A 13,171-nucleotide genomic window follows, 5' to 3' on the forward strand; every position below is an offset into this window, starting at 1 on the left:
CTCACAGGTCTCTCTCATCAGATCCATTCAAGTAAAAGAGAAAATAAAACAAAAACAGACAAGGCAGTATTAAGTGTTAAATGGGTTATGAAGTCCTATGATGTGTAGCAAATCCCCATGAGACAAGTGGTTGATACTCTTCCAGATTGTGTAGAAGGCTCCAGAAGCAAAAGTGATATTAACTTTGGGTTTGTTTTGGGATTGGTTAAATAATTTAAGCCATGGTTTAGAAAGACTAACCTGACTTCTTAGATCCAGTTACTTTGAATCATGCCAAAATACTGTATTTATAAATACTTTAAAGTCTTGAGAACTGTATCTCCTTTAAGAACACCAGAAGAATGCCTGCAGTACATTTTCATGGAGCATATATATATTTTCTTCAGAAGTCCTACCGTATTCTGATCCTTGTTCTGCTTACTTGCTCAACACATTATATATATATAGATAGATCCTGTCTGTTTTCCCTTCACACTGATAGTGGGCATTTTTTATCAAAGACATTGCAAAACAATGGCATAATATTTCAGACTTCTTACTTAATAGTTTTTAAAATTCTTTTGTCTCTTTCCTTTAGCAAAGGAAGAGTAACAAGAAGGTGCGAGTGACGGTGAAACCCCATTTGCTGTATAGAGTAAGTCATTTTAGGGCTGTTTAATTTTATTATAAAAACTAACTTATGTAAAATAAATATAACCTGGACAAACTTCATGAACCTTCAAAAATTACTATAGGGCACTTGCCTGAGTTGGGACAGGATTAATTGAAGTGTCTCCTAGGAAATTAGTTTCAGTGTGGTGTTACTTAATAACAATGACTGCTGTATAAATGGGACTGAAATTCAGTTCTCGATTCTCATGTGGTTTAGTAGCATATGTCTTTTGCCTTCTTCTGATCCTACAACTTTCATTCCCTCCATAATTGTAATATATGCAGAAAGAATATTAAGTGCTTCAGAAATGCTGCCCTTTGCCTGTTTTGTTCTTTTCATGGCACCTGTATGCTCTAGGCCAGAGGTGGGCAAACTACGGCCTGCGGGCCACATGTGGCCCACGGGACCGTTCTGCCCAGCCCCTGAGCTCTTGGTCTGGGACCGTTCTGCCCAGTCCCTCCCCTGCTGTTCCCCCTCCCCCGCAGCCTCAGCTCACTGTGCTGCTGGCGCCATGCTCTGGGCGGCGGGGCTGCGAGCTCCTGGGGCAGTGCAGCTGCAGAGCCCGGCCTGACCCGGTGCTCTGTGCTGAACGGTGCGTGGCTGGCTTCAGCTGGACGGCACGGCTGCCTGTCCTTGTGCAGCTGCGCCGCCAGCCACAGGTGCTCCAGGCAGCTTGGTAAGAGGGCAGGGAGCAGGGGAGTGGGGTTGGATAGAGGGCAAGGGAGTTCGGGTGGTGGTCAGGGGCCGGGGGTGTGGATAGAGATCAGGGCAGTCAGAGGGCAGGGAACAAGGGGGTTGAATGGGGGCAGGGTTTCTGGGGGCGGTCAGGGAGAAGGGGTGGTTGGATGGGGCAGGGGTCCTGTGGGGGGGTAGTCAGGAAGGAGCAGGGAGGTTGGATGGGGCAGGGGCCGGGCCATGCCTGGCTGTTTGCAGAGGCACAGCCTCCCCTAACAGGCCCTCCATATAATTTCTGAAACCCGATGCGGCCCGCAGGCCAAAAAGTTTGCCCGCCCCTGCTCTCGGCTGCTTTGCTGGGTGTCTCACAAATGCTCCTGCTGGTGGCACAAGGAAAGCTGAACAATACTTCTGATTGTGCCTTCCCTCAACTCCATGGGCCCATTCAGTAGCACTTCATGAGTAGCACTGCAGCTTCCTAGTTAGCAATATTATTAATAAAAGGATGTTTTCTGAGCATTGTAACACCTCTACCTGGTTATTGTGAGAACAGTTCAAATTGTTTTCTCAGTGTACTGAAAACAATGAAATCATTTCAACTTCTTTAAGTTTTAAATCCGTGATTCATTTGTTGTTAAGTCAGAATAACTTATATCTTTATATTTTACTAGAATTAACATAGTCTTTTGGTTAATGTCAGCCTTTAGAACAACAGAATGGGGTTGTTCCAGACAGAGATGCAGAGTATCGACTGTTTGACCGTGTTGTCAATGTGAGGGAGAACTTTTCTGTTCCTGTTGGTCTTCGAGGTACCATTATAGGAGTTAAAGGAGGTAATATTTTCCTCATAATAATGATCATATGTTAGCTATAAGGTTGACATGAAAACAAACTGTTGTAAACTTTTATTCTTTTTCATTTAATTGTGAACAGTATTAATAAAGAGTCAGACTGGAGATGAGGCACAATTAAAAAATAGAAATTTGGTTTGTAATGTACCATGCGGTTGTCCCACTTACGGTGCCATCTGTGGGTTCTCAGGCTCAGTGTAACAGCAAGTGCAGAAGTCTATTCCACTCTATTGCTGCAAAATTTGGAGAGATGAGGGTGAGGATTGGAAGGTGGCCATTGGATTCAGGGTTTAAAGTCTCTGACCCCACCCCTGAGAAGAGACTTCATGGTTGTGGGGACCCTAAAGCTTGTTGCAGTGGGAGGTAAGGAAGAAGCTACTCTAGGATTATATTCAGATATGATAGTATTTGGATTCAGGATCTGAATATTGTCATCTTCCCCCATTAGAGCAGGATTAGTTGTTTGGTAACTTTCACGTGACCAAATGGTCAGTAATAGGGCTGTCAAGCGATTTAAAAAAGTAATTGCAATTAATCATGCAATTAATCACACTGTATAATAGAATACCATTTATTTAAATATTTTTGGGTATTTTCAAATATATTTATTTCAGTTACAATACAGAATACAAAGTGTGCAGTGCTCACTTTATATTTATTTTCGATTACAAGTATTTGCACTGTATAAAAACAAAAGAAATAGTATTTTTCAATTCACATAATACAAGTACTGTAGTGCAATCTCTTTATCATGAAAGTTGAACTTACAAATGTAGAATTACGTACAAAAAAAACTTCATTCAAAAATAAAACAATGTAAAATTTTAGAGCCTAGAAGTCCACTCAGTCCTACTTATTGTTCAGCCAATCGCTCAGAGAAACAAGTTTATTTACATTTGTAGAAGATAATGCTGCCCATTTCTTGTTTACAGTGTCACCTGAAAGTGAGAACAGGCATTCTCGTTGCACAGTTGTAGCCAGTGTTGCAAGATATTTATGTGCCAGATGTGCTAAAGATTCATCTGTCTCTTCATACTTCAACCACCATTCCAGGGGACATGCATCCATGCTGATGACGGGTTCTGTTCAATAACAGTCCGAAGCAGTGTGGACCGACACGTGTTTATTTTCATTATCTGAGTCAGATGCCACCAGCAGAAGGATGATTTTCTTTTTTGGTGGTTTGAGTTCTGTAGTTTCCTCATCAGAGTGTTTCTCTTTTAAGGCTTCTGAACGCATGCTCCACACCTCGTCCCTCTCACATTTTGGAAGGCACTTCAGGTTCTTAAATCTTGGGTCGAGTGCTGGAGCTATCTTTAGAAATTTCACAATGGTACCTTCTTTGCGTTTTGTGAAATCTGCAGTGAAAGTGTTCTTAAAATGAACAACAGGTGCTGGGTCATCATCCAAGACTGCTATAACATGAAATATATGGCAGAATGTGGGTAAAACAGAACAGGGGACATACAGTTCTCCCCCAAGGAGTTCAGTCACAAATTTAATTAACGCATTATTTTTTTAATGAGTGTCATCAGCATGGAAGCATGTCCTCTGGAATGGTGGCCGAAGCGTGAATGGGCCTACGAATGTTTAGCATATCTGGCACGTAAATACCTTGCAATGCTGGCTACAAAAGTGCCATGCAAATGCCTGTTTTCACTTTCTCGTGACATTGTAAAGAGGAATTGGGCAGCATTATCTCCCGTAAATGTAAACAAACTTGTTTGTCATAGCGACTGGCTGAACAAGAAGTAGGACTGAGTGAACTTGTAGGCTCTGAAGTTTGACATTGTTTTGTTTTTGAATACAGGTTTTTGTATGAAGTGAACTGAAAAATACAATTTTTTAAATAATTTTTACACTGCAAATATTTGTAATAAAAAATAATATACACTTTGATTTCAATTACAACATAGAATACTATATGAAAATGTAGAAAAACATCCAAAATATTTAATAAATTTAAATTGGTATTCTATTGTTTAACAGTGTGATTAAAACTGCGATTAATCACGATTCATTTTTTTAATCGTGATTATTTTTTTTTGAGTTAACTCACGATTCATTGCAATTAATCAACAGCCCTAGTCAGTAACATTGTTTGGTTTAGATGTCATATACTGTCATTTGAGCATGATGTTGGAATGCTCTCAAGAAAATGAGAGAGGTATGCATTTGGTTTTTGGTTTTTCTTGGGGGATGGGAGGAAGCGGCTTAGGAGGGTGGTTTCTCCGCTTTTCAGGAGCATGAGAAAGTTGTCTCCAGTTACATTTGATCCTCTACCCAATGAAGCTGAGGGGATTATTTAGGAACTGAGATTATTTTCTTGACTCTTCTCACATCTAATAAAGTCTTGTGGAGGAATAAAGATAAAATGATGGAACATATAAAATCTATTTGGAAACAAAAAAATTTGCCTCAGATAGAGTGGAGAATTTAGAGAGTGCTGTTTGTGAATAATATAGCTCCATTTGAATGCATAGTGCTATAAACTCCTAATGGCATGGACTGTTCTTCATGTGTGTTTTGTAATCTAAAATAAGTACACAAGTCTTCTGGTTTCTCAAGTATCCAGTCTAACTAGCTGAATGAGTGGAAGGGATTAGAGAAAGTGAAACAGGTTTGTCCAGCCTTTCCTAGATGTGTTTTGGCCCTGGTGTAACAAGTGAGGAAGAAAACTGACAGGATTTGTTTATACTCCAACGTTTCTGACAAAGTTATAGAAAACTTCAATTAAAAAAAGAATTTGAATTTCTAGAGAGGAAACTTTCTAGCAGTGTGAGAGAGTTCACTTAAAAATTCTCCAGTTAAGCAGCACATCCAGCTTAAAGCTCCTAGTAACATATCTAGGAGCTTGTCTACACAAGTTATTCCAGAATAAGGTAAAATGTGAATTTGAAGCAGAATAGCTATTCCAAAATAGCTCCATATCTGAACACTTTTAATTCTGGAATAACTCCATGTGTAGACAAGCCCTAAGCTCATTTATCAGTCACTTCATGTGTTAAGTAGCTCTACCCTTGAATGTGGAACTACTTAATCTTTGGCCTTCCTTAATAAAGGACAGGCAGTAAAGCCAATGAGAAGGAACACATACCAGAAAGTAGGGGAAGGCATATAGGAGGAGAGACATAATTGGAGAGAGAGACAGTAAAACAGAGGGACACAATAGTGGTGGTCCGAATGTTTTTACCATACTTAAGGTTCCACTAAATATTTACTCCTGAGGGCATTCTGCACCAAAAAATAAAAAAATCTGCAAATTATATTTGTCAAATAAATGTGGAAGCTCCAGCATGGCATTGAGGAGCACAGGCCACTGACTGCACAGAGGTGGGAGATCACTGTGCAGCTCCCTCACCGGGACACGGACTCGACTGTGAGGCTGCACCCAACCCTGACACAGCACAAGGACTGGGCCTGCCCCAGAATAACACCTCAGGGCCCTACTCCTCTGTGCCAGGTGCACCAGGTGTTGGCAGGTAGGCTCAGCAAGGCAGGATCCAAGTGTGGAGGGGCTCAGTATGGGGGGGTCCTGCTGTGGGTTGAGAGGATTCTGTGTGGGGCAATCTGGGCGTGGGCAGCTCAGATGGGGATCCGGGTGTGGGCGGGATCTGGATGCACAGGGGCTTGTTGTGTGGGTTCTGAGTGCAACAAGAATGGAACTCTGCAGGGGGGTCCAGGTGAAGGTGGTTGGAGCTCAATGGAGGGAGGGGAGTCTGGGTGTGGAGGGGATAGGACTCGGCAGGGGGGTCTGAGTGTGGGGAGCTCAGTGGGGGGGTCCAGATGCTGAGGGAATTGGGCTTAGTGGGGTGGGGCTCCAGGTGCAGCTGGTTGGGGCTCGGTAGGGTGGGGATCCGGGTGCGGGTGGCTTGTTGGGATGGTCCAGGGACAGGGGAAGTGGGGCTCATGGGGGGGGAGGGGGTTTGAGGCTCAGCGGGAAGGTCTGGGTATGAGGGGGTCTGTATGCACGGGGTTGGGCGGCTGTGGGAGCAGCTCCCCTGTACAGTGATCCCTCCCTGTGCAGCTAAGGAGTAGTGGGTACAGGAAGCAATGGGGTGGAGTTTGCAGAGCTTCATACAGCCAGAGGATAAATCTGGGGGTGGGTCTGACATGGCCCCGGGTGCCATGCAGGGGAAGAGCAAGTCCCGTCCTCCCCAGCCCAGCTGGGACTAGCAGCTGAGCCCAGCGCAGGGTAGGAGCCACCATCTGGGTCTTCCCCAGTCCCACGCCTTGCCCCACAGTGATTTACCTCTCTGCTGGCTGCCCTGGGCACCTGAAACATACTGCTGGGGAGGGTCGCATGACTGGTCTTGTGGCTTCCCTTTGCTTGTCCATCAGAAAGTCATCTTTCTGCGGGGAATAAAAGAAATCTGTGGGGGACATAAATTCTACACATGCAGAATTCCCCCAGGAGTAAATATTACTCACCATAAAGTAGAGCATGCATTCTCAATCTGTGGTTTCGATCTAGGCTTCTCTTCAGTGACATACTGTGTCACTTGCAACCATTCTTCCTCAGATACCAGAATCCCTATAAATCAGTGGTTTTCAACCTTTTTTTCATTTGCAGACCCTTAAAAAATTTCGCATGGAGGTGCAGACCGTTAGGACATTGATTCTCAAACTAGGGGCACCGCTTGTTCAGGGAAAGCCCCTGGCGGGCTGGGCCAGTTTGTTTACCTGCCACGTCCGCAGGTTTGGCCAATCGCAGCTCCCACTGGGCGCGGTTCGCCGCTGCAGGCCAATGGGGTCTGCGGGAAGGGCAGCCAGCACATCCCTCAGCCCATGCTGCTTCCCGCAGCCCCCATTGGCCTGGAGCGGCGAACCATGGCCGGTGGGAGCTGCGATCGGCTGAACCTGGGACGCGGCAAGTAAACAAACTGGCCCGGCCCACCAGGGGCTTTCCCTGGACAAGCAGCGCCCCTAGTTTGAGAACCACTGCCTTAGGAAATATAAGACAGTCTATGGACCACCAGGTTGAAAACAACTGCAATAAATCATTGGCACCTCTTTTGAGGGATCTGGATGAAAGGACTCACCTACTCAGGCAGTCACGACATGAAAAAGTTTGAGAAACAGTGGAGTAGATATCCCTCTAGTCTGGCATTTTAATAGTCACTTTCATTAAAGTTGTGTCTAACGGGATTTCAGATAAGCCAAACCTTAAAATATGCCCTTTTTCATCTGCAATGACTTCAGATTAATATAAATTATAAAACAGTATATTTATCCATTACTATACAAGTGATATCCTCTGCTGAGAGCCAGTTTCAAAACTGTTGGTCTCTGGTTGCCTGGATGTATGGATCCACCCACTGTCTCTCTTTCCAGATGGTTTTATATCCATAAAGCTTCTGTGCCATTGACCATGCCATCATTGTACAGAGAACAAACTACATATTCTGTGTTTTAAAAAAATGAGCAACAAAAATAAAATCAAGTAGGCCCAATATATAGGGTTAGCTATTAAAAGGAAAGAATGTGCTCTCTTTTTATCATTAAAAGGAATGATACAAGGAAAGTACAGTTGTGTGTTGGGAAAATAACCGACTATTAGGGACTGCTATCAAACTTATGACTCTAGATTACTGCTACTTATAGTTGCGTATAGTAGATTTACAGTTTATGTATATCCTAGAGGACAATCACACATAACCTTTTTTGAGGAGTTTCCAAATAACTGAATTAAGTTTTGTATCTGGGGCATAGGGTATTTAAGTGTCTCTCTAATAATAATTTAGTTTTATGTCGTCTTCATTAACACAATGTGCTATTAATGGTAGACAGGCATGTAGGCTACTTTCTTACAGTGCATGTCATTATTTTCTACAGCAAGCAGAGAAATGGATGTACTCTTTGAAGTGTTGTTCGATGAAGAATTCCCTGGAGGCCTAACAATAAGGTCTGTGTTTGTTCATACTGATTTTGTACCCTTGTGAGACTGAATTGAATTTAAATTACTAGCTTTTTGCTGATGTGTGAGAGTGTTTTTAAATACCTCATGAGAAATTTGACTAACTCCATTTAGAGGCAGTTTTGCTTCTGTAATGTATGTTTTTGGTGTTTTTGTCCCTCATTCTTTATGACTAGAGACTGTTTCATGAAAACAGAATCTGTGTCTCTGAAGAAGTGCTTATTACTCCTGATACTGACATCCCCAAGTGAAGTTCTTATCTTCTCCAAAGCAACCACCCTCATGCCACACGTAAAGGACTAGAGAACTATGCTATGCAGATGTGCTTGCAAATAGAGTGTTTTATAAAATGTGCTATTTGTTTCATAGATTCATAGATACTAAGGTCAGAAGGGACCATGTCCGACCTCCTGCACAACGCAGGCACAGAATCTCACCTACCCACTCCTGCAATAAACCTCTCACCTTTGTCTGAGCTATTGAAGTCCTCAAACCATGGTTTAACGACTTCAGGGAGCAGAGAATCCTCCAGCAAGTGACCCATGCTACAGAGGAAGGCGAAAAACTTCCAGGGCCTCTTCCAATCTGCCCTGGAGGAAAATTCCTTCCCGACCCCAAATATGTAGATCAGCTGAACCCTGAGCATATGGGCAAGATTCACCAGCCAGATATCCAGGAAAGAATTCTCTGTAGTAACTCAGATCCCACCCCATCTAACATCCCATCGGTCCTATTTACCATGAATATTTAAAGATCAATTAATTACCAAAATCATGTTATCCCATCATACCATCTCCTCCATAAACTTATCGAGTTTAATCTTGAAGCCAGATAGGTCTTGTTATCTGCATGTCTCTAATCACACTGGAAATAGATTAGATTTTGGTTTTATAATAGTGCCTTTCATGCTCAGGTTATAGTATCTGAAAACTACTTTACAAAACAGGAAGTGACTTTGATGCTGGTAGTGGGGCAAGTGTAGATGAAAACAGCAGTCATTATAACCAGTACCCTTTATATTCTGCAGCAACAGAATTCATCTATTTCACCCTGCCACAAAATTTTGCTGTAATCAAAGCTTTCAGATTTAAACAGAATGGACCAAGACAGAGGCTCCTCCTCACATGCTCAGGCAAGAGAGCGCTCCCCCAAGAAGGTGACTGAAAAGCAGGTTTCATCTTCCCCCCCCCTCAGGAATCCACCAAGAAACTGCATTCTCCAACTCGGCAGACCCCATCGGTACCCAACCATACCAAGCCTTCCACCTCCGAGGTAGTGGGACCATGCGGTACTGAGGTTACGCACCAGCAAAAGACCCTAAGTGGGCTAATTCAGACAAGGGCAGCAAAGGGAATGCAAAACCCTCTGCTTTGGTACCATTGGAGCCGACGAGGCATTCGGCGCTAAGCAGTTGACAGCACTGCAAGCTATGGTGCCTCCGCGGCACACACTGCACGTTCCTCAGCACTGCACCTCACACATCAGTACCACCACCAAAGCCTTCACAGGTACCGATACTCTTGGTACCACAGCAGTTCCTTTGACACAAGGATCTCCTGGTCTCTGCACCAGAAACTTCTCTTCCCAGTACCGACATCACTCTAGCATGCTCAGTACCAAGCCATCTTAGCGCATTGCCCAGATCTGCTCCTCTCTTTTCAAGTGATAAGGCCAATTAGGATGAAGGGGAAATCTATGCCGCCCATTACTCTTCGCCTCCTCATACATCTGCCAGACCATGTCCATCACAACAAAGAGATTATCATCTGGGATCTCAAACTCCGAGCTAGTATGGACATCCATGGGTGTCACGACCTATGACTTTCCCAGCACGGTGGCTTTACTGGGAATGGGCAGCATACCGAACACAACACCACAAGCCTCCCAGTCAACCCAGGGAGAGGTCAAGACATTCCCCTTCACCCTCTGTACCAGAACCCTCTGAACCTCCAGAAGAGGTGGCTGAGGAACTGGAGGAGGCTTCAGACCAGGAAGCTGCACCAGCAGCCAACTTTCCTCATTCTTTTCCCCGGATGAAACCATCATGCCTCTACCTCCCACCATGGGGGATGATTTTAAACAATTTCAGGAGCTCTTTAAGAGTGGCAGTGTAGCGGGGTGGTCACCCCACTCTGTGGCTCAGCTTTTCTGCCAAGTCACATTCAGTTACTCCAAAAGGGGGTTGAACTTTCAGATCCAAATGAAAATCCAAATAATTTTTCTGCTCCCTTAGGCTACTGAAGGCTACTGCTTCCACTTACAAAGCCTAATCTCAGGGCTTCCTCCCACAGGAAACTACTGTGCTCCCTGTGGGTCTCTTCCAGCTGTTGTAGACCCTAACTCAGCTCCCCCCTCACCCCCAGAAGCCTACTCTACCCCCTATGGGTTTCTCTCCACAGAAGAGTCCTACCTCCTCTGCAGTCTCTCCCTCGATCTTGTCCCCTTTCCATGCCCTTCCTGAGCTCCTAATTCCCTCTAAAATATTTTTCTCCTTCTGCAAGTAGCTCCAGACAGGCCTTTCCTTATGGCTAGTAGGGACAACTTCTTCCCCAGTCCTTCCTAACCCTGGATCCCCTCTGGTTCCCTGCAGCTCTCTTCTCTTTACCCTGGTATCAAGCATTCGGTCCCAGCTCTGCCAGCCCACTCCAGACTCTGACCCGCTATGGAGAGATCTCCTCTAGGTGGTTTCCTACTTTGAGGGAACAGGCAACCTTTTACAGAAGTCCTTGCTCCTGGGCTACCCTGTGATACCAGGTCACCCAACCCAATCACCAGCCCAAACCATCCTCTGGGAGGTGGGCTGATCCCAATTTCCCTTTAAGGGCTAGCTCATTCTGTTATGGATCCCAAATTCATATTTAGGTACTTAAATCAGAAGTCAGATTTTCAAATGCACTGAGTACCCAACAACTTCCATTTTAGGACACTTTTTTTAGGAAATTGTGTGATATAGAAGTTACTAGAAACCAGGACATTGATGTTTTGGTTTTGGCTCTGCTGCTGGCTTGAAGTGTGACCTTAGGCAAATCACTTAATATCTTTGTGTGTCAATTTATTGTTCTATAAAATGGTTATAACAATGGTGACCTCAAAAGCATGCTGTGATGATTAATATTTATAAAGTGCTTTGAACTCATTGCTTGAAAGCGGCTATGTAAGCTCAAAGAGTAATATTATGTATTATATTTAACTTGGCTAGTCACCAAAGGCAGGCAGGAGGGAACATTATATGGTTAACGTCATAGCCAAAGGACATTACTGCAGTTTTAATACTAGGTATGGTCCCAGGTCTTGTTATCAGTCTTGAATCTGTGGCCTTCTGGCCCAGAGGCAAAAGTACTATTAACTGAGACATATAAGCAGTGGACAATCAACAACATAATTACTTAAAACAATTGTTTAACTTGTTTTTCTCTTTTCTGTTTAGGTGCTCACCTGCTAGAGGTTATCGTCTGCCAACAAGTGCCTTAATTAACCTATCTCATGGTAGTCGGTCCGAAACAGGAAATCAGAAACTGACAGCCATAGTGAAACCACAACCAGCTGTGAATCATTACAACTCATGCTCATCTGATTCATCGTCTGTATGCTCACAAAAAGTACATCTAGGAGGTCTCAACCATTCTCCTCGTTCCCTTTTTGTTCCTACTCGAGTAAGATCTTTCTCTTTAGTTTATATACAGTCCTTTTCCCAAAGAAATGGAGTTAGTACTGTGGTTGGATCTTCATTGATACTGACAGAATTTTGTATTTTTCCTGGTTATGGTTAGACAGAGTTTAGTGACTCAGTAATATATGGAGGCTTTTACACTAATTCACTAAGGCACTAATTCAGATCTGTCCAAAATTCAAATGGCCCAAAACCTTGGTCCCTCTGACAGCAGTTTGATGGCCTTTGTGAAAGAAGTTGGTAGCTTCAGTCCAGTTACTAGTGGGCAAGTGTCTAAAGTAGCCTTTCTATTAGCAACCTTGGCAGAAAGACAACTATCTTCTTTTTTTCCCAACCCCCATCAATAGTGATTGTTCTTATGGATCAGGATTGTATCCCTGCTGAGAATAAACAGAAGACTTAATTTTCCTGTGTTATCTATTTTGTACCTTGGTGATAATTCAGTTCATTTTGGAAATATAATACACAAGAAAAATGGCATGAATAAGACTGAGTTGTCATAGGCTTAATTTAACTATTTTATCTTAATGAGCAGTTTCTTTAAAGAACAGTGAGACTTTGAGGGATGATTTCTTGTTTAAGAATTCTCTCATAATGTAAATCTGTGGAAGAAAAATCATTCTACAAAATAACTTAGAAACAATGAAACACCTCTGATCTACTTTTTTAAATCAATGATTTAGCAACTAAATGGAAGACAGCATTACAATCTCAGGGCTGAAAATCAGGGAAATTCCATTTTACTACAGAAAGGATCTTTTTTGGGAGGCAATCAGAAACAAAAAGTAAGTGTTATGATTTGTTTTCTTATTGGGTATTAAAAGTCCATATTCAGTTTATGTGCAGTGGGATTTAAACCTTTTGAAAACATTAGAGCAAATATCACTCTCAGTCAAACAGAAAGTTAAACTGGCTGTTGTTTAGCAAAGTATACTTGCCAAAAGGAAGTTATACACTATCCAGATCATCACAGAACAAAAAAATAATGGATTCAAATGAATATACAGTAAGAGTTAAGCTGTTGCTGTGAGTATGGCTGCATTTCCAGCTTGCTTGTTAGAGGCTAGTATTTGTAATGGCTCACTATTTATAATAGTGTCCTTTTGCCTTAGCTTTACAGATTTTTAGCACTGCCAGACTACCCTTGTCAAACACACGTGTTTTGTAATCCAGATTCAGACTGAGGCAGCCTTTAATGAATCTGTAAGGAAGTGAGTGTATTTAACCCATTTCAGTATGGATTGATTTAAAACAAGGCAATTTAAATCATTAATTAAATAACCAAGTGGAAAGCCTTGAATTAAATCTATTTTAATCAACTCTTCCATTTGTACTTCAGTTATTTTCTAAAGAAGGGTGCATTGTCATTGGTTGATATAACCATTAAAATGTTTTGATTTAAAACT

At 42.8% G+C, this 13,171-nt stretch overlaps 1 protein-coding gene across 2 annotated transcripts in view; it reads left to right on the forward strand.

Moving 5' to 3' along the window:
- The window catches only part of XRN1 (5'-3' exoribonuclease 1), a 78,314-nt gene that overhangs the window by 55,605 nt on the left and 9,538 nt on the right, over positions 1–13,171 (forward strand). For both annotated transcript variants that reach the window (XM_073359804.1, XM_073359805.1), the window contains exons 28-32: positions 578–634; positions 2,028–2,160; positions 8,014–8,083; positions 11,523–11,748; positions 12,449–12,550. In XM_073359804.1, the coding sequence (XP_073215905.1) occupies positions 578–634; positions 2,028–2,160; positions 8,014–8,083; positions 11,523–11,748; positions 12,449–12,550 (588 nt within the window). The remainder of the gene's footprint in view (positions 1–577; positions 635–2,027; positions 2,161–8,013; positions 8,084–11,522; positions 11,749–12,448; positions 12,551–13,171) is intronic.

This window comes from Lepidochelys kempii, chromosome 9 (genome assembly GCF_965140265.1).
Source record: "Lepidochelys kempii isolate rLepKem1 chromosome 9, rLepKem1.hap2, whole genome shotgun sequence".
Taxonomy (NCBI): Eukaryota; Metazoa; Chordata; order Testudines; family Cheloniidae; genus Lepidochelys; species Lepidochelys kempii.